Source organism: Pelobates fuscus, chromosome 2 (genome assembly GCF_036172605.1).
Source record: "Pelobates fuscus isolate aPelFus1 chromosome 2, aPelFus1.pri, whole genome shotgun sequence".
Classification (NCBI taxonomy): Eukaryota; Metazoa; Chordata; class Amphibia; order Anura; family Pelobatidae; genus Pelobates; species Pelobates fuscus.
The window spans coordinates 113,958,039-113,980,352 of NC_086318.1; the positions used below are offsets into that span (position 1 = coordinate 113,958,039).

Below are 22,314 nucleotides of genomic sequence, written 5' to 3' on the forward strand. Positions count from 1 at the left end.
TGCCCACTAAGTGTTCCTCTCCCCTCCCTTCCCTCATGTGTCTCCTTATCTTTGTAGTATGGCAGAGTGGAGCTGACCATGGTACAGGAGCTTCTGTTTCCTGTACCCAGTCTGACAGGTAGTTCTCTCTCAATGAGCACTTCCTGTCAGTCCAGCCGGATATAGGAAACTGAAGTTCCTGTACTGTGGTTTGCACCGAACGGCCATGCTACAAAAAGTGACTGGCAGGAGGGAGCGCTGTGCGCTTCCTTCCTGCTGGTCACTTAAATGTTGCGCCCCCAGAGCTGGTGCGCCCAAAGGTGGCCGCCTGTGCCGCCATATGGACGTGCCGGCCCAGCTCTCCTTTTCTCTCATCATATGCTGTCTTTTTGTTTGAACATTCAGTTTTTGAGGCTGCCTTTTCTTGGAAGTGCATAAGTGGCCTGATGTAGCATTATTTTCCCTTTATTGATATGAATATTTTTGTGTACCAATTCTCAATGTATTTGACTTTATTTCTTACATCTGTAGACTGTTCTTTGGTCTCCATTGTCAAATCCACAGACTGACAAATAGTGTGATGTTTTTCCCTATTATTATATATAACGCCAACGTATTCCGTAGTGCTTTACAATATTATAAAGGAGGAAATTTAACAATAAATGAGACAATTACAACATTTTATAGGAACATTAGGTAGATGAGGATCCTTCTCAGACAAGTTTGCAATCTAATATTGTACATATGAGCAACTTTATAGATTGCATACCAATGCCATTCGAAGGGTGATAGTGTCATCCTTAGGGAAATCCCTTTTATATGGGTTCTTACACAAAACAGGGTTTGGATATTTTTGCAAATAACATTTTTTTCATTCTTACAATAGAATAAAAAAAAATGAGAGCAGTGCCATTTTAAAATAGCTGATTTTGAGAATTCATATGCTGTAGGAGCGAAATCAATCAACTTATTAAGAAGAAGATCCTAAAGGTGCAATTAGATTATTGACTTGATAACAGCAGTATAGCATACGAATGTTACAGAGTAGCCTTGAAGAAGTTATATATTTCATATTTAGCCAGAAGAGGTTATGTATTTCACATGAATCTTAAAGTAGGTATGTATCCAGAGAAACATGATTAATCTCCCAGACCTCATCCCTCTACAATCAAAGAACGCTTGCTCTACCTGACCACCAGGGTTGACAAACGATTTTACAATTAGGGAGTAGGGGTGCATGTACTATCTGCATTCATGATGCCACCATACAAAGCATACTGTGTTATTTTGTGTGCTCAATCCTTCATGGTAAAATTGTGAGATGCCTCTTACACTGCTGCTGTTGGCCAGAATCTGTTAATGTTATTTTTTATTTTTTATTGAATAATAAAAATTGTATTCCTTACATGCATACATCTATGAAAAGTAACTCTACGGAGATGAGTTAAATCTTCATTGTTTTCAGTCTACTGTTTCAACTAGTCAAGGCTGCCCTCTGCTGCAAAGTGATCAGATTTACTGCATATGAAATTCGGAATACAAAGCTATGCTACAAAGTTAGGAACGGCACTGTGTGCAATTGGACATTTGTTTAAAATGATAACTGAATTTTATTCAAAGTAGAGCTTTCAAAACTCCTTACGGTTATTCTCTGGGTTGTTTATACAATCAGAGCTGTGAGAACTCATTTACATACTGATATACGCAGACAGTCAAAGTAAATTACATAAATTGTGAATTAAGATTAAGTTATCACAGTCATGTCAGAGTGAAATGCAAATCCGTTATTACTTTCGAATGTCTGAGATGAAACCATTTACCCGTACTGTATAAGATTATTATTCCGCAGTAAAACCCTCAATAAAGAGGTAATGCAAGGCTGGATGCTATTTAATTTTTCCAGCTACGGACTGACCTTTGCGTGAAATCAGTCTATAGGAACAATAAAAGGAAATATGCAATTTAGCCAACATAATTCACTATTAATTTAAAAAAAATGCTTTATCTTTCTGTAACAACTCAATAAGGGGACAAAAATACTCTGCCCTTTCTGTCTGTACCTGTACGTCTACTCTAATCTTCACTCAAGCTCCCCTTAGTCCCTTGATATTTATTTAAGCACACAATAAAAGTACAAGGATCGAGGGATGGCCAGTACCCTCAATCTTTAAAATGACCATGGCTCGTGGATACCTGTTAAATCCACACATTAAAAGTGTGATAACCACAGATGCTCAGTACCATACACATTGAAAATTAAAGGACCAGGAGATGTCCACTAATACTAAACATTAGAGGTATGGTTAAAGATAATTTTGTTTTTAATAATTAGAAATCTGAATAAGATAATCAGGGATTTTTATTATCATGTTCGTGGGCAAAGGGACGGAACTATGCCAGTGTCTTGATTTCTTGTTCCTCGTTCTTTTACTATAGCCGTCCAAATGATTTGCCATCCTTCTAAAATATAACTGCAGTAGAAGCATTTAACTGCAAGGATAATAAGCACTAACTTGCCCTCTGTTTATTTTAAATGCTTCAATTTTCCATTGGTTGTCTAAGAGGAGGTTGTTCTACATTAGGAGGGACAGTTATTAAACTTTCAATATGTCAGTGTATTAGGTGAATTTAGAGAAGGGAGTAGTTCTTGGTCCCTTTATGTTTTGTTTGAAGACATATTTTAAAAATGGTGTTGTTTGGTTGTTGTTTTTTACATGTACAGTATAATGCATTCTCATATAAAAACAAGATGCCTCTTTATTTATGGGAATTTTCTCTTTGTGAATATCGTGCTTACATTCTTAAATGTTACTGTTCAGCTGTTCTTAGACACAATACTCATTGTGTGATATTATAAAAATTTAAAAGATTAATTTCCATTAAATGGAAATAAAACCTAAAAGTAATGAGTGTTTTCTTAATAGCGAGGCAATTCAAATCAAAATTTAAAAAATATATATTTAATTTGTAAGTGTGTGAGACAATGTGTGTGAGTGTGTCAGTATCATGGTGTCTGTGAGTGAGTGTCTGTCAGTGAATATATGTATGTCTGTCAGTGTGTCTGTGTCTGTCAGTGTGTGTCTGTCAGTGTGTCTGTGAGTGTGTGTCTGTCAGTGTGTCTGTGAGTGGATGTGTGTGTGTCTGTCACTGTGTGTCTGTGAGTGAATGTGTGTGTCAGTGTGTGTCTGTGAGTGACTGTGAGTGTCTGTGAGGGATTGTGTGTGTGTCTGACTGTGAGTGAAAGTGAATGTGTGTGTGTGTGTGAGTGAATGTGTGTGTTTGTAAGTGCATGTTTGTGTCTGTTACTGTATGTCTCTGAGTGAGTGAATGTGTCTGTCAGTGAATGTACATCTGTCAGTGAATGTGTGTGTCTGCCAGTGTGTGTCTGTCAGTGAATGTATGTATCTGAGAGTGTGTGCCTGTCACTGAGTGGGTGTGTCACTGTGTGTCTGCCAGTAAAACTGCGTATTCATCTTAAAGAGGTAGGGTTAGGGCATACTGCCATGTATGAACAAACGGATCAACAAAATGCACTTTCCGCCCCCTTTGTGACATCATCGAAATGGCCGATCATCGAAATGGCCGATCAGGCCAACAATCAGGCCAATTAGGATCTCCTCATAGAGATGCATTGAATCAATGCATCTCTATGAAGAAAATTCAGATTCTCCATGCAGAGTGTTGGGATGCTGAACAGCAGGGCTGCTTACTGTGCAGCCCTGAGCCAGGAAGCCCCTCCAGTGGCCATCTAAGGCACATGAAAATGCCTGAAGGGAGCTATTATACTCACCAGAACAACTACATTAAGCTGCAGTTGTTCTGGTGACTATAGTGTCCATTTAAGTGTGAATTGTCAGGAATTTAAAATGAATTCAAATACAATTTCAAATTGTAGGTCAAAATAAATAGCTCAAAACATATCTGGGTCGGAGTAGTTCTACAATTCAGCTTAATTGGCCTAAAATTTGAATTCACTTAAAATTCCTAGAAAGTCACACATTTAGGAATAACAGTGGTTGTCTTGTTGATGATCACGCAGGATTAAAACTACTTACTTGTCCTTTTAACCCGTTAAGGACACATGACATGTGTGACATGTCAGGATTCCCTTTTATTCCAGAAGTTTGGTCCTTAAGGGGTTAAATAAAAGGAAAATCTTGAAATTATAGTGTCTTAATACTAATCTTTAGTAGGTTTGGTTTTGCATGCATCTATTGTTCTTATCCATATTATTACGCTGAAGTTATAAGTGAGATTTTAGAATTCAACTGCTGTGTTATTTCAACACAAGGTTTGCCTTAACCCCTTAAGGACACATGACGTGTGAGACACGTCATGATTCCCTTTTATTTCAGAAGTTTGGTCCTTAAGGGGTTAAAGGACCACTCTAGGCACCCAGACCACTTCAGCTTAATGAAGTGGTCTGGGTGCCAGGTCCAGCTAGGGTTAACTAATTGTTTTATAAACATAGCAGTTTCAGAGAAACTGCTATGTTTATCAATTAGTTAAGCCTTCCCCTTTTTCCTCTAGTGGCTGTCTCACTGACAGCCACTAGAGGCGCTTGCGTGATTCTCACTGTGAAAATCACAGTGAGAGCACGCAAGCGTCCATAGGAAAGCATTATGAATGCTTTCCTATGTGACCGGCTGAATGCGCGCGCAGCTCTTGCCGCGCGTGCGCATTCAGCCGACGGGGAGGAGAAGAGGCGGATCGGAGGAGGAGAGCAGGAGGAGAGCTCTCCGCCCAGCGCTGGAAAAAGGTAAGATTTAACCCCTTTCCCCTTTCCAGATCCGGGCGGGAGGGGGTCCCTGAGGGTGGGGGCACCCTCCGGGCACTCTAGTGCCAGGAAAACGAGTATGCTTTCCTGGCACTAGAGTGGTCCTTTAATTATAGTTTACATTAATGTAAGAGTCCCCTTTGCTGTCCATGATTTCTACCAAATTAATTTTTTTAAACTAATGTGCTTGTTCTGTGTAAAAACAAGCAGAGATTGAAATGAAAATGATTCCCGTACAAGATAACACAAATATGCCTTCAGTGACTAGTATTAGCACAATCTCTATATCTAAACAGCTTATTAATAAGGAACGCTGCTTCAGCAACTACAGAATTACAGCCTCTAATGAGCATCACAGTGGGTAGTATTCCCATTAGGGCACGTGAGAGGGTCTCAAAGTCATAATCCTTAACAATCCATTGAAGTTCTTACTACATACTGCATTACTTATTGCTTATTTAGTGCATTCATTATTATAGACACTCTGAAGCTATTTTTGTACCCTACCTGTTTTCTGTAGGGATCATTTACTAAACGGGAAATTATGGAGCGTTGACAAGGAAATTGCACACCTTACACAGAATAGCCAAAGATGGAAACATTTTCCAGCTTAGTTGTGTTAACGTAAAATTTTAAAATTCCATGATCTTTAGCTTCTGTTTGAAAAAAAAGTCTCAGCCAAGCCGGGTCATGCAATTATTTATTTTAGAACACTGTGTGTGTGTATATATTCTAATCCTTTACAGCAGGGCTTTGAGATACTTGTATTTGAGCGGGTGACAAGAAAATAAATTCAGCACAGTTTGTGACAGCCCTGGGCTACATCAGTTCATTCTTTAAAAAAATAAGGCTTTTTTTATTATAAAATGTATTATTTCTAAACAGGAGTGTAACAATGTTCAATTTCTGTAATAGAGTTATGAGAAAGTCCATTTAAAGTATTAAGGATTTTGTTGTATGCTTGACACCATCACATAGAAACATAGAAACCAGATAATTAACAAATCTCAGTCTTCAAAAATACAATCTCCTGCCGCAAGATAGAGAACTGTCTACAGATTAGACAACAACCAAACCTCCAAAAAGTGGAACATGAAACAAATGCATAGCAACTATTACATTGAACTAAGTCTGCCATTCCAATGAGGTGAATAATTTAAATCAAACAAATCTTAACTTTTTATTTATCCAATAATATAAAACAAAAAGGAAGTAGGGATGCAAAGTGTAAAATGAACACTTCTAAGGTGCAGATATAAAAATATATATACAACCTTATAATGATGAAGTAAGCGATATCTGTATAAAATAAATAAATCGCATATAGTGCATTACAGAACCAAAATATTGTGACACGCAAGATGATTGTATGGAACTCACAAGATTTCAATGTAAAACAGGCCCATCATCCTTAGTCAGGCAGGATTTTCAGCATGTATGGAATAGCAGACTTTTTCTATGAACTTGGAATAAAAGAAACCAAATGATAGTGCAGACAGAAAATTATATCGAAAAAATTTAATGTACAAATGCACTTACAAAAGGATCCAAGTAAAACAGCATAAAATCCACACTAAGGTGGTATCAACAGCATCAAAGTAAGTCCCCAAGTGGTGTAATCCGACGCGTTTCGTCTAGGTGACTTCCTCAGGGATTGTGGTTGTTCCGTTCCAGGGGTCGCCATTTAAAACTGCCGCCGGAATTGCCGAAATGTGATGCACCTGTGTGTTTCCGTCTTCATGTGCGTTTCAGCTTGGAACGCACTGAGTGTATCCGGCGTCACTTCCGGTTCCGGTTTAGCGATCAAGAAAAAGCTTATGCGTTTCATACTGGAACGCATAAGCGAGAAAAAGAACCCCTCGGACAACAGACTACTACATAGTAAATTTAAAGTGACCCAAAATGAAAGGGTACATACTTCAACACATAAATATAACTATAAATAAATGTAAATGAAATTAAAAATAAAAATAAAAATCTAAAAATCTAGATCTAATGGAAATCTAAATGTATATATATATATCCAGTAATATTGGGACACTTTTTCCATCTGTATATCATGAATACATTTTATTATAAAGCAAGACAATATAAAAAAGACAGTATAAAAAATAATAATTAATAACACTCCAATGAGATTATTGTTACTCCCAAAAAGACTTCTGTGGACTTAAGAGACAAGAATTAGAAATCACAAGGAGCATAAACATATGGTATATTGACAATAATATACAACTTATACATAAAAATATACAAGTAATATATAAAGAAGAAAAGGTTTATAGTGAACAGAGACCAAAAAAAGGCCGATAAAAAAGGGGGGGGGAGAAAGGAAAAAATCCAGCAAAGGAAAAAGGAGAGAACCCCGAAAAATCAGATTAATCCTGTGAGGTCTATATCCATATTCAGGCCTTTTTTAAGGGTACCTAAATTATAAATCCATTGTGCTTCTTTTTTATTTAATAATATGGATCTATTTCCTCCCCTCCAATTTTTCTCGGCTTTATCTATCCCGATTGCTATAAAATTCTCCCATGAAAAGGCCGGACATGTGTTACAGTGTTTTGGAACACTGTGTTCAGTTTTATTGGTGCGGATATTATAAAAATGTTCAGCTAATCTAGTATGCAATTTTCGTGTAGTTCTTCCTATATATTGTGCACCACAACCACATTGTAGAAGGTAGATGGCAAACGTGGTGGAACACTGAATAAACTTCTTGATCTCATACTTTTTATTTGTATAAGTACCTATAAAATCGTGTGTTGTTCTTTTTTGAAATTTACAAGTGGAACATTTTCCGCAACTGTAGAAACCTTTTAAATTTTATATGTTTTATGTTTTATATTATTGTATTGGTGTTTATAGAGGGCACACTGTTTAGTAGGTTTGCTGTTTCCAGCGTTTTTTTAGTGGTTGGGTTTGCCTTATTTTTATTTATCCTCCTGAATACCTCAGATTACCTCCAGTTTATCTCCAGAATATCTCCAACCACACTTAGAAGCAACACTTAGGCGAAGCAACCAATCTATATTAGCCAAGCTAATGACAACAACCTACACCTGTGCCAATGTAGCAAGACAAGATAAAAACCCACTCTGTAGTTTAGGAAGTGGACAATGGTCCAGGCACTCAATGTGTAACCAAAAACGTATTTTTTGGTTACACCTTGAGTGACTGGACCATGGTCTATTTCCTAAACTACGGAGTGGGGTTTGGTCTACCTCAGGTACGGTCACACCTTGGGGACCAAGGAAGTGCGCCATCCCCTATACCACTGAAGATAAAAAGCCAGACATGCTATTGAGTTTTTATCCATTTTCATGGTTTTCATAATTTGTTTCTTCACTTATTTGGAAGTGACTAGGGTCTTCCTAAGTCAAAGAGCAATATTGGCATGATTCCATTGACTACTATGCTTTTCAGGGACCAACTACACCTCATTGATCATATTTAATGAAAGCTAAAATTATCGTCTGTAGTATATCTATTCGGCATAGGGGGCTTGCTGGCATTTCAGATCCAGACTGTCTTTCTAGGTGGGAGGAATCTAAAATATGATCTTGATATAGAATGAGTGAGTTAAACATATATAAGATTTGATTTTGAACAGGAACTAACCGAAGGGCAAGCGACGGAATACTTGCCCATTCCTAGTCTTTTCATAATTTTGGTTTGTTGGCTTGTTTGCAAATGACAAGGCTGCAATACTGTAAGGGGAAAGAGAACATATAGATTGAAATTGTCCTAGATGTATGAGAACATTCTTCTACCTTCTATTTTTTTTTTATCCTCAGCATAGGAGCAGAGGTCAGAGCAAAAACAAAAATAACACATAAGGCATGCTGTAGAAAATATTTATAATAGTGGCAATTAAAGCCACACTACTAGTAGTGTCATACATAGCTTTTCTCTCCTGTACTATGGCAACTCCGAACATGCTCAGTCAGTGCCATTCTAAGCAATTTGTAAAATAAAATTACAAACTTTTTTTTTTCTGGAAGAAAGCTATAAAAACATCCATTGTGCCATGGGGTCACCTCAAAAAAACATATATATATATATATATATATATATATATATATATATATATATATATGTATATATATATATATATATCGGCCTGTTTTTTTTTTTATCAACCCCTTCATTCCTTTGCAATGTGTATACATGAGCAAATATTAATTTTTCAATTAAAAGCAATAACAAGCAAATGTATACTATGTCTTACCTTTCCTTTTGCTCTAGAACCGTTTGTCACCCTGAAGTGGAAACATTTCTATATCAGGATTCCACTCTGTTGATCTGTAGGAGTAGTGTAGCGTGCAGGCCTTCCCCCTTCCAACCACACTCTGAAGCAACTTTTCTATTTAGAAAAAGTCCATAGCCATAAGTGTGCACAGCCCCTTACATTGGGGTGTGCACCCAGAGAAAGTTACCATGTAAACGTAAGGAGACCCCAAAATCCGCATCCCTTGCACATACCTATGTTCATGGCTGCATTAGGGTAACCTGGAGAGGTGGGGAGAGTTCTCACATGACGTACACAACAGGACATCTTTACAGCGACATTGCTCTGTATAGCACTGATGCTTGGTGTAACTGAACTTACTGTATGTGGGAATTATATTCATAGACATTTTTACATTGTGTAATTTTAGGAAGCTGTTTTCCAAGAAATGCACTTGGATTCCTTATACATATTTATAAACAGGTTATTTCACCATTTGCAATGTATCCATTTGTGTTGTGTCTACTGTATGCGACAAAATTATATTTCTGTTTTTCTAATAACATTTCAGATCTTGTGTGAAATTTAAACAATAAGATACGACTAAAACATTGCATCTCCTAGGAATATATCAAATTGTGTAAATTGACATCTCTTTAGGTATCCCTGAACAGTTGCCTAAATACAAATTTGCAGTTTTTGGCCCTTTGTCTATGTGCTCGTTCTGTATCCCATATTTCAATTACGGTAAATAATATGCTATTTTTTTAAAAACAAAAATAACCGTGTTACAAAAGGGATTTAAGAGGTTTGAAAGTTTTTTTTTTCTTTAAATTTTTTTTTTTTTTAATGTGTCATACTCAAAGTCTTTTATATTGTGCATTTTAGCATTCAGAGAGCATGGAGGGATTACCTTCTGCGCCAGAATTCCTTACACACAAACCTGATGGAGAAACGCAGTCCGTCACCATCTTCTTTCTACTCCGACAAGATGAGCAGCTCAATCAGTATGAATACCGTATCTGATGGCAGCACACCCGTAAGTACGACGGTTACATTTTTATAAGTGGTGATTCAGTAAGACTTCCCAGATCCCATTGCTGCAGTGTGGTATTGCTTGTGACATGACATTGTAAAAGGAATTTCTATATATATCAGGACAGATCTAGGGCGAGGTAACTGCTTTATTTACTGCAATAAAAAGTCCAATAGAAATGAACAAGATCCATGCAAAGCTCTTACATTGTCCCTGTGTTGTCCTTTTATGGTTTATTGATGTAAATAAACCTAATAAATGTTTGTTGGGATTTCTGTTTAGTCTCTTGTAATATGAAATGGGCAAAATATGCCACTAGGGGGCTCCTTTTCATAATGTGCTAAGTAGAAATCTAAAGCAAGTGATAGAATTTTGTTTTTATTTCTGATTATATATAGAATAAACTGTTACAGTTCTTGTATTCACATCTGATGCCTCCACTACCATAATCATCTTGAAAGAGGCAAATGCAATATCGAGTTAAGGGTAACTTTTGGCCTTTTTTTGGCTGCAGATGTCATTATTATTATTGACATTTATATAGCACCAACCTATTCCATAGTGCTTTACAATTTTAAGGAGAATTCAACAATAAATGAGACAACTATTACAATTTCGACAGGAACACTAGATTGATGAGGTTCAAATGAGCTTACAATCTAGAGATGGTGAGGTATTAAAATACAATAAGAAGGGCAGTGTATCATTAAAGTGAAAGGGTGGGAAAGTAGTAGAATTGGGAGGTGAGGTGGGAGTGAAATTGAGAGTGGACCCATTAATTAAATTGAGAGATTAATAACAGTTGCTTTAACACAAAGCACCATTGTACAGCGCTACGGAATCTGATGGTGCTATATAAATAATAAAATAATAATAAAATAATAATTATGTTTCTTACGTACACAAAACTGATCGAACAGTTCCACTTTAAGCTATGTTTTCGAAATTGGATTGCTTCTGTATGTTTTTATTCCGTAAAAGGAATGTGTTATTATCAAATTCCAACTTTGCAAAGTAATATAGTAATATACTAATTGTGTTGATTTCCAGGGTTCTGTTCCATAATAAAGTATGCTTGATAAAGCCACTCTTTTTGCACCATAGCCACTACAAGTGATTGTAGTGGCTATGATGTGAGTTATCTTTTGGTGCCGTCCCTCTGTTTTTTGCCAAACAATTTTCAAGCAGCTTGCAAATCCTGACCCCTCTGCCACCTCTGAGATAATGCAAACATTTACTGTGCTCAATGTGTACAAATTTGGATTGCCAGAAGTGGATTGGCCTGCTGAGGTACCACGGTTTGGATTCCAATAAAGCCCTGGTTTGAAGAAAAAAGAAGAAAAAAAAAACACTTATAATTAACATAAATTGTAGGGACTTCACCAACAGTGTCCTGGCACCATAATCACTGCAATAAGCCGTAGTGGTTTTGGTGCTGAGAGTGGCCCTTTGAGTGTAATTTAAATTGACACCTAAATCACCCTTTGCAGTTACTTTTATACAGTGGGACCTCGGTTTACAAACTCCTCGGTTAACAATTTTCGGTTAAGAAATGAAAATCCATTGAAAATGAAGCCTCAGTTTACAATTTTTTTTTTTGCAATACAAAGCAAGTTTCCCCAGGATGCATTGCCCCTGGGAGGTTTATAGAACTGCGTGCTAGAACCTGTGGGTAGCACATGGTGTAGAGTGCGGAGGTGTTGGAGTGGCTTTTGCATTGAGTTTTGGAGCCATTCTGGAAATTGTTTGCAGTTGTTTTGGGACTTTTTGGTGCATTTCTCAAGCTGTGGAAAAGAAGGGAGCTGAGCCTCGTCGGTTGCATGCCTTTTATTGTGTGTTCTGCATTGTGGGTTGGTTTCCATGCCAGCTCAATTTGACTTTTTTTCTGACCTCCAGAACGGATTAATTGGTTTTCAATGCATTCCTATGGGAAACCACATTTCGATTTACAAATGTTTCGCAATAAGAAACGTCCCGGAGAACACAATAAATTCGCAAACCGAGGTACCACTGTATATCCTCCTTCATCATTATGACAATATTTGATATTTTAAGACAATTACAGTTGTATTACTGTGGCACTGAGTAGTATCTGCGATTAATCCATCCATATTTGCAATTTGTTGTGCTAGCATTTGGGAGTGTTTTTTCAGATTGTTACACTGTGATTGAGTTACATTTTCATCTATAATAAGATAAAAATGTTCACCCTGTACACCAAGCATGTCAAACTCAAAGTGTGGCACAAGCCACATAAACAAGGTTTACGTTTATGTGGGCTGCACACACACACACACACACTGTGGCGAAGCCAACCTCGCCACTGTGAACTGGAGGAGCCTGGTTGCCCGCCTGCTGCCTTTAGATTATGGACCGGCAGCTAAAGGGTTAATTTTGCTGTGCAGGAGGATTTATTTCTCCCTCTCTGCACAGCCGTTCGGTAGATTCTTTCTACCAAACAAACAGCCGTTTATCAGCTTCCCCAGAGGCGTGGGAAGCCGTCCGGCGCTGCTAATTGGCCACCCAGAAGCTGGAGTGTGCCCTCCATTTACCTTCCTGAAGCTGCGGTTAACCGCAGCTTAATTGATTGTTACTGGGTGGTCGCGGTTACACTTATCCGCCACACGATGGCGCTGTTCTGGAGCTCCCCGGGCAGCCAGCGCTTGTCTGCCCGGCTTTCATGCACCAAACCCGGACACTGTTACGTGCAGGCGCCGCTGAACCTCCAGCCCCTGGTTCTAATTCATATGGATTTGGTGAATGCATGTAAATTCGGTAGTTTGTTTTATGTGAATGTTTTAACCCAGATAGCACAACCATGGAGCCTTTTCGTATAATTAAAGACTTTAGCTCCATGGCAATTAAACTGTATTCGGGTGGTCTGAGTGCCATTCACCTAATAATGTGCACTCAGACCTGAGCTATCTGGGGATATGTTACATGTCTGTGTTTTATGTATAAAATGTGTCTTTATGTATTTTAAAGTGATAGTCTGTTTTGTGTCCCCACGTGTGTAATGGAGTTTTGCCTTTGTCCTGGGAGATAATTGAATTACTTCTCCAATTATCTCCAGGACAGAGAGGAGGAAGCCAGGATGCATTGTGGGAAAGTATTGTGGCTGTATGTACTAAAGTGATACATGTCTGTCTGCTGTTTCAGTCTCCTATTTGGTCCCTTAGGGGAGTGTCCACCAAGTGGGAGACCTGCATAAATACTGGGCAGGTAGCCCTCAGTAAAACAGATTCTGCTTGACCCTCAAACCGATGTGTCGTCTCGTTTTTGGGAGAATTGGATTGTATGCTGACTGCCAGGAGTGTAAGCGGATTGTATGCTTTTCCTGTTCGGCTGATTCCAGGGTTCGTGTGTTTCCAGTTCGGGAGTTTCCAGAATTCATACAGTTTGCAGTTCGGGAGATTGGTGCTTGCAGTAGCTGCTGGTCTAGGAAAAAGGGGATTATCGCCTAAACGATTTTTATCCTCTTTTGAGCAAAATGGTCGGTTACAATTGGTGGCAAGTGGCGGGATCGTTCCTACAGCCAGAAGGACAGCTACAGAACACCAATTACTTGGAGTTACAAATTGAGGGCAACGTTAGCACTCGTGCAGCGCCCCTGGCAGCAGAGGTATCCAGCGACTTGGAGCAGATAAGTATGGAAGGCTCTGACGCTGAAGATGATGGGCTGGCCGAGGTGAGGCAGCGAGTGGCCCAGTATGGGGGTTATGTATCCATGGAGATACTCCAGGTGATCTGGAACCAGGTCATGGCTGAGCGAAACTCAAGGATGGACGGAGAGTATGCTCAGTGGAAAGAGTGTTACAGCAGCAGAGTAGAGGCTGCATCCAAGGAGGTTAGCCGTCTCCCCCTGAGGGGGCAGGAAGAACCCGAAGTAGGGGTCCTCATAGATTGGTCCTGTGAGGAACCACAACAGGCAGGTGGAGATGGGACCGAGGTCTCTCCACCGGGCCTAACGGGATGGTGGGCAGCAGGCCCAGATCCCCAGCAGCAGAGTGAGTTACAGGGAGCCAAAGGTACCGTCCTTCCTCCCCAGCGGCAGTGTGTACCCCAGGGAGCTGAAGGCGCCGTCCTTCCTCCCCAGTGGCAGAGTAAGTCCCAGGGAGCTAAAGGTGCCGTCCTTCCTCCCCAGCGGCAGATTGTATCCCAGGGAGCTGAAGGCGCCGTCCTTCCGCCCCAGCGGCAGATTGTATCACAGGGAGCTGAAGGTGCAATCCTTCCTCCCCAGTGGCAGTATGAATCCCAGGGAGCTGAAGGTGTCGTCCTTCCTCCCCAGCGGCAGTGTGTACCCCAGGGAGCTGAAGGTGTCGTCCTTCCTCCCCAGCGGCAGTGTGTACCCCAGGGAGCTGAAGGTGCCGTCCTTCCTCCCCAGCGGCAGTGTGTATCCCAGGGAGCTGAAGGTGCAATCCTTCCTCCCCAGCGGCAGTATGAATCCCAGGGAGCTGAAGGTGTCGTCCTTCCTCCCCAGCGGCAGTGTGTACCCCAGGGAGCTGAAGGTGTCGTCCTTCCTCCCCAGCGGCAGTGTGTACCCCAGGGAGCTGAAGGTGCCGTCCTTCCTCCCCAGCGGCAGTGTGTATCCCAGGGAGCTGAAGGTGCAATCCTTCCTCCCCAGCGGCAGTGTGTATCCCAGGGATCTGAAGGTGCCGTCCTTCCTCCCCAGCGGCAGTGTGTACCCCAGGGAGCTGAAGGTGTCGTCCTTCCTCCCCAGCGGCAGTGTGTATCCCAGGGAGCTGAAGGTGCAATCCTTCCTCCCCAGCAGCAGTGTGTACCCCAGGGAGCTGAAGGTGCAATCCTTCCTCCCCAGCGGCAGTGTGTATCCCAGGGAGCTGAAGGTGCCGTCCTTCCTCCCCAGCGGCAGTGTGTACCCCAGGGAGCGGAAGGTGCAATCCTTCCTCCCCAGCGGCAGTGTGTACCCCAGGGAGCTGAAGGTGTCGTCCTTCCTCCCCAGCGGCAGTGTGTACCCGAGGGAGCTGAAGGTGTCGTCCTTCCTCCCCAGCAGCAGTGTGTACCCCAGGGAGCTGAAGGTGCCGTCCTTCCTCCCCAGTGGCAGTGTGTATCCCAGGGAGCTGAAGGTGCAATCCTTCCTCCCCAGCGGCAGTGTGTATCCCAGGGAGCTGAAGGTGCCGTCCTTCCTCCCCAGTGGCAGTGTGTACCCCAGGGAGCTGAAGGTGTCGTCCTTCCTCCCCAGCGGCAGTGTGTACCCCAGGGAGCTGAAGGTGCAATCCTTCCTCCCCAGTGGCAGTGTGTATCCCAGGGAGCTGAAGGTGCCGTCCTTCCTCCCCAGCGGCAGTGTGTACCCCAGGGAGCGGAAGGTGCAATCCTTCCTCCCCAGCGGCAGTGTGTACCCCAGGGAGCTGAAGGTGTCGTCCTTCCTCCCCAGCGGCAGTGTGTACCCCAGGGAGCTGAAGGTGTCGTCCTCCCTCCCCAGCGGCAGTGTGTGTCCCAGGGAGCAGAAGGTGCCGTCCTCCCTCCCAGCGGCAGTGTGTACCCCAGGGAGCTGAAGGTGCCGTCCTTCCTCCCCAGTAGCAGTGTGTATCCCAGGGAGCTGAAGGTGTCGCCCGTCCTCCCCAGCGGCAGTGTGTGTCCCAGGGAGCAGAAGGTGCCGTCCTTCCTCCCCAGCAGCAGTGTGTATCCCAGGGAGCTGAAGGTGCCGTCCTTCCTCCCCAGCGGCAGTGTGTACCCCAGGGAGCGGAAGGTGCAATCCTTCCTCCCCAGCGGCAGTGTGTATCCCAGGGAGCTGAAGGCGCCGTCCTTCCTCCCCAGCGGCAGTGTGTACCCCAGGGAGCGGAAGGTGCAATCCTTCCTCCCCAGCGGCAGTGTGTATCCCAGGGAGCTGAAGGTGCCGTCCTTCCTCCCCAGCGGCAGTGTGTACCCCAGGGAGCTGAAGGTGTCGTTCTTCCTCCCCAGCGGCAGAGTGTCCTGCAGGGAGCAGAGACCATCAGTCTCGCACCCCAGCAGCAGGACAAGATAATGAAAGGGGAGGCAGCTGGTCCCCCTCTCCACCAGCAGAGAGAGTGTCAAGGAGGGGAGCCTGTTAACCCCTCTATCCAGCGGCAGTCTACCGTCCAGATAGAGGAGCCTGTTACACCCTCTCTCCAGCGACAGCCTAACCCACCAAGGGGAGATGTTAAGCCCCACAACGGTGCAGATGGAACCGTAGTCTCTGCGCTTAAAGCACAAGGGGTAGGGACGGTCGGTCCTGTTCCCCAGCCACAAAGCGGTGTATCCAGAGGGGAGACAGTCGGTCTCTCCCTCCCACAACCAGGCTCCAACCAGGCTACTTCCGCGGTAGTACTGGCACCAGGGCAGAGTACCGCTGGTCTCTGCCCACTCAGCAACCCACCAAGGCAGACTACCAGTCCCCCACACAGCCGTGGTGAGACATCTGGACCTGGACAAAGTTCTCCTCTACCCAGGTGTAGTAACCATTTATTGTGGGTGGGCTGTACTGCTGTTTCTGCTTTGTGGGTGGGTTGCTGGACTAACCAGGGCACTGACCGGCAGGAGGTCAGGTACCCTGTTAGTCTAATTGGTAAAGGGGAGAAGTGTGGCAAAGCCAACCTCGCCACTGTGAACTGGAGGAGCCTGGTTGCCCGCCTGCTGCCTTTAGATTATGGACCGGCAGCTAAAGGGTTAATTTTGCTGTGCAGGAGGATTTATTTCTCCCTCTCTGCACAGCCATTCGGTAGATTCTATCTACTGAACAAACAGCCGTTTATCAGCTTCCCCAGAGCCGTGGGAAGCCGGCCGGCGCTGTTAATTGGCCACTCAGAAGCTGGAGTGTGCCCTCCATTTACCTCCCTGAAGCTGCGGTTAACCGCAGCTTAATTGATTGTTACTGGGTGGTCGCGGTTAGACTTAGCCGCCACACGATGGCGCTGTTCTGGAGCTCCCCGGGCAGCCAGCGCTTGTCTGCCCGGCTTTCATGCACCAAACCTGGACACTGTTACGTGCAGGCACCGCTGAACCTCCAGCCCCTGGTTCTAATTCGGATGGATTTGGTGAATGCGTGTAAATGCAGACACACACATACTCACTGACAGACACACACATATACTCACTGACAGACACACACACACTGACACAGACACACACACACATACTCACTGACAGACACACACACATACTCACAGACAGACACACACACATACTCACAGACAGACACACAAACAGACACACACACATACTCACAGACAGACAGACACATATACTCACTGACAGACACACACACACACTGACACAGACACACATACTCTCTGACAGACACACACATATACTCACTGACAGACACACACATATACTCACTGACACACACACACACACACTGACACGACTGACACAGACACACACATACTCACTGACAGACACACACATATACTCACTGACAGACACACACACACTGACACAGACACACACATATACTCACTGACAGACACACACATATACTCACTGACAGACGCTGACACAGACACACACATACTCACTGACAGACACACACATATACTCACTGACAGACACACACACACACACTGACACACACTGACACAGACACACACATACTCACTGACAGACACACACATATACTCACTGACAGACACACACACACACACACTTAGACACACATACTCTTCAGTATTGCTTTTTACCTTATGGAGTCGATGGGGGGCATCTCCCTGGGGTCCTTCCTGCTCCTTACAGCTCCCCTGCACGCGGTTTAGTGATGTCGGGTGCCGGAATATGACGTCATATTTCAGCGCCCGGCTTTACTTCAGTCGGCGCGCGAGGGAGCAGTGAGGAGCTGGAATACTGAGCTCCTTCGCTGGCCATCCCCCCCGGCCGGGTAAGTGTAAGCAGAGTAGGCACCTGCAATGTGGGGAAAGCAAGTGCCTACTCTGCTATAACATCAAGCATGTACTCGCAGCTCGTGATGGTCCTTGTGGGCCACCTGCGGCCCGCAAGTTTGACATGCTTGCTGTACACCATAGCTACTACATCCTGCTGTAGTGAATATGGTGCCTGGATTGCCCTGGTTCCCTTGCAGTATAATCAGTTAAACTGCTTCAGAATGGTTTGAGAACTTAACTGGGGTCTGCCAGGCATTTGTCTCTTCCTCTTCTTAGCCAGGAAACTGATGCAAGGAGATTCTACTAGCTACCTGAGCTAACCTGTACTGTGTAGAGTCAGCTCATTGACTGACAGTGCTAGCTTAGCTCCCTTAGTCAGTGAGCATGCACTACCGAGCTTGCCCAAAGGGGGAGTTTCTGGGCTGCAGAAGAGTAGGTACTCAGCACAGGGCAGACCACATTTAAGTTGTCAAGTTGCAAGGGCACTCCTAGTGGCCTGCAGTCATTATAGTGCTTGAAGTGTTCCTTTAATTTAGTATTAAGTTGCTCCATGTTCTATGTTATTTGTGTGATACATAGAGTATGTGTAATTTCACTATTTAGTATCTTTATAAGATTTTTTAAAATAAAGTTTGGGTTTGCCTAGTTTGAGTAACATCATGCTCTCATGAGATGATCTGTCTGAACCTTGTGTTTCTTTACCTTGTGGGCACTGCCAGGTGTTATTCACGAAAATGTGAAAAGCCAGGAATTTCAAAGTGAATTTTGCATTTCATCTGAGCTGATAATATAGCTAACTTGCATAATTCTTCCAATCAGTTATATTGACCAAAACATTTCTATTCACTTTGAATCACCAACAATTCACACTTCAGGGAAAAACATGTGCATGCTTTATTGAATCTTGAGTACTATGATAAGCCAAGCCTTACATTGAAAGTGTTTATCTCTGTGAAGATAAACAACGAATGGGCCATCACGATTGCCTATACATATGGGAATATATCTTATTTATGCACTGTTTTGTATTTGAATGTTGTCCTTTAAGTACCTACTTACATTACAGAAGTGTGCTTGTATGCTCGCTTAGAATGATGTATTAAATGAGATGAGCAATCACTTCTCAAGAACTGGTTAGTAATGAACACGCAGGCTGCTAAAGAAAATCTTACTAAAACCACTGAAAGTGAACCCATCATTCACCAAGAACTATAAATATGAGCCACATCTCACAATTCCTCGTTTGTAGATGCATGTTGTGTGATGCGATGTTACCATATTAGCGACGCCACAACATCCTTACATTTAATCTTTATTGTCGTACTAATGTCATAGTAACAACATAACTACAACTATATCAGGTAATGAGAGTCAAATTATATAAATTGCTAAAAAAAAAAATGTAATTACATGTTTGCTAGCAATATGTCAATATGCAATTTATAGATTAAAATGTATGATCCTTCAAGGAACACTCTAATAATAGGAATAACTAAAGTACATGCATTAAGAAATAACAGAAATTCTTTGCTGTGCCGGTTTAATAGGAATAATGCAGATACAACATACATTCACTAGAGTATAATGCAAAGGAAAAAGAAAAATGTGAAGACTAAAAATATCTTCGCATAGAATAGAAGGGGAGAGGACCCTAAGATCCTAGAGTGATCGGGAACGCGTTTCCCATCTATATGGACACTTTGTCATGATGCAGATAAAGTGTCTATATAGATGTGAAATGCGTTTAGGATCACTCTAGGATCTTTTTTTCCTCGCCCCCTCCCCTTCTATCCTATGCGTACATATTTTAAGTATTGGAAAGTTTGTTATCTTTGCATTAAGCTATTCCTATTAAACTTGCACAGCTTAGAATTCTTCTTTTATTTTTTAATACATCTACTTAAGAGTGTTGTACATACTTTATATCTCCTATTTGACGGATTTCAGGAATAGAAATACCAGCACCAGGGATTTGACTAAGCGTGTGAGTCTTCAAAGTAAGTGGATACTTATATATAAATAGATCATTTAGAAAGTTACATCTTCCTGATACATTGTTCAGACTGGGCCAGCGGCTTAGAAATATTTGGTTATATGTATTAGGAATAGCAAACATGTAGTCCTAAAGTTAGAGTGTATTCATCTATATTTCTCTTCTCTAATGGCTGAGTGGGTGACTAACCTAGTCCTAAAACTCTCTAGTGGATGATTGGGTAAGTAACTCTCAGGTTTTAATTAGTTCCTTATACTTATGCATCTGTTGTAGGAAAAGATGCTAGAGAGAGCATACAATTCTTCTCGATAATTATCAGTTTTTATTTAGGTTTTAAACCAAAACTAAACTAAATGACAGACTAAGAGAAGTCTTAAGCCATCTCGTATTTCTATATGCTCTGAATGCTATTTATAGATATATCAGTATAACAGGTGTAATGCAGTTCTGGACACCGAATTCTGTGGAATAGATGAATGACGATATAGGACACTCTTAAATATGTCAGAAATCTGGTAGATTAATATTTTTATTCAAAACCAGCTCTATGTTTCTAGGGCTCGCTATGTTTCTATGGCTTTTTACGTGCACTGGGCAACAGGTGAAAAGAATTGGCAATTTAAAAAAAAAAAAAAAACTATTTAGACTGTGGTAGCCTCAATTTTCACAGCCCCAAAACCCTTGATATGCATGCACAACAACCCAACATATAATAAATGTAACTCTTTCAGTGCTTCCTTTCCGCCCCTTTGTGAGGTAGGTTAGAGTTTCAAAAGCAGATCGCAAGAGGCCAACAAATTGCCTTGACCTCTTGCTCTACCTACTTGCCTGTGAGGTGGAGGATAATGAATAATGGCAGGCTAGGCGGTCCTAAGCCCAATGATTAGAGGCCCAGAGGTTGCACAGGTTCCCAGAATAAATAGTGCTAGCACAGGGTGCTAATCCCCAAAAACCAAATAGATGCTCAGTCCCCAGGCGAATAGTGATGTTCTCACACACTGCTCATCAACCAGAACAAATACCTTTCCTACCTACCCCAAATTCAATAAGTAGAGTCAGAAAGAGTTGGGAATGCTGCCTTGATTCCCCCATGCTTTCCTCCTGAATCACATTAAATATAACAATAATCATAAAAAAATACAGAACCACAGTGGAGGTTTTACCCCTGATTTTGTCATCCAAGTTTAAAAGGAAACAAAACTGAACTTATACTGTGACTTTTTTTTCAATGTGCAAAGCTCTGGGGACACATTGTAAGGCAATCTGACTGTGCATTTATTAAGATAACGTATGTTGCTATGGTAACTGCTGATATCTGGTATCTAGTAGTTATAGCCGCAGCAAAAAAAATATGGTGAAGATAAAAGGCAAAATCCGTTATTATCTTTTGGGTCTTAACAGGATTTTATTTTCAGGTTCAAGGGATTTTCTGTTTAATACTCCATCATGTCGCAGGGCCTCACGATGCCTGATGAATTCTATAATGTCTCAAGGTGGTAAAGCAGGGAACCTCGTTAACTCCGTTATTGCTGCAGCACTGTCCTAATGATACATTGGCTTTGTCAATCCTAAGATACATATCTTACTTTGTTTATTCTATTTCACCCATGGGATTTCCACTCAATGTTCTTCATATGCTCAAACACACAGGAGTAACAAATAAATCTGCCACTCTGACTATTATTGTGTCAAGCATCACTAAATCTCAGACTATAAAATTCTCTGGGCAAAAACAACATCACTGTGCGCGGTAAATTATCTATCGAGAAACATGAAAGGGACTCTGAAAACAAATGTTGTGACTAATAATTTGATACCTCCCAACACTGGGAGCCTCCAAAATAGAGGGGCTGGAGAATGAGCTGTGTGGAAACATCCTTAGATGTTCTTGTCCATTCCATGATCCCCTTATTTTAGATTGTCTCTCTGGTATCCCACATCTGCAAGATAATTGTGCACAGGTCCCAATTCAAGACCAACTTATCGTCTGTGGTTTGGCTGTAAAATCATTTACATGGAGATAAACTGGTTAATAAAGTTGTTTCAATTCTTTCAATCTGTTGCATTTTTCCAGTTGGTTATAAGTATGTTGGTCATAAGTGCTTTACCTCTCAAGTTTAATTTAAAACTTGGGAAGAACCATCACCAAATATAGCTTGAATCATGTCTTTATTGAGTTCAATGAGACTGAGATGTTCAGCTGATCTTGGCAGCAAATTTAGTAGTTTAGAGATTCTAATGAATTTAGTTGTACCATACAGCTCTGCCAAGATTTGGCATAAATGAAAGTGACAAGGAATTTTACCAAATTCAGTTCCATCCCATGGGAGGACAATATGTTCAGAGCACCAGCATTCAGCATTCTGAAAAACATATCTCTGTTATAAAAACTGCTGACCAGGAGATAATGACACTTATTTAGTAAGTACTCTGCATTCCACC

The 22,314-nt window shown here is 41.9% G+C and overlaps 1 protein-coding gene across 1 annotated transcript in view; it reads left to right on the forward strand.

The window, feature by feature from the left end:
- The window catches only part of SCHIP1 (schwannomin interacting protein 1), a 431,576-nt gene that overhangs the window by 117,411 nt on the left and 291,851 nt on the right, over positions 1–22,314 (forward strand). Inside the window, exon 4 of the mRNA XM_063442583.1 lies at positions 9,876–10,026. Within this exon, the coding sequence (XP_063298653.1) occupies positions 9,876–10,026 (151 nt within the window). The remainder of the gene's footprint in view (positions 1–9,875; positions 10,027–22,314) is intronic.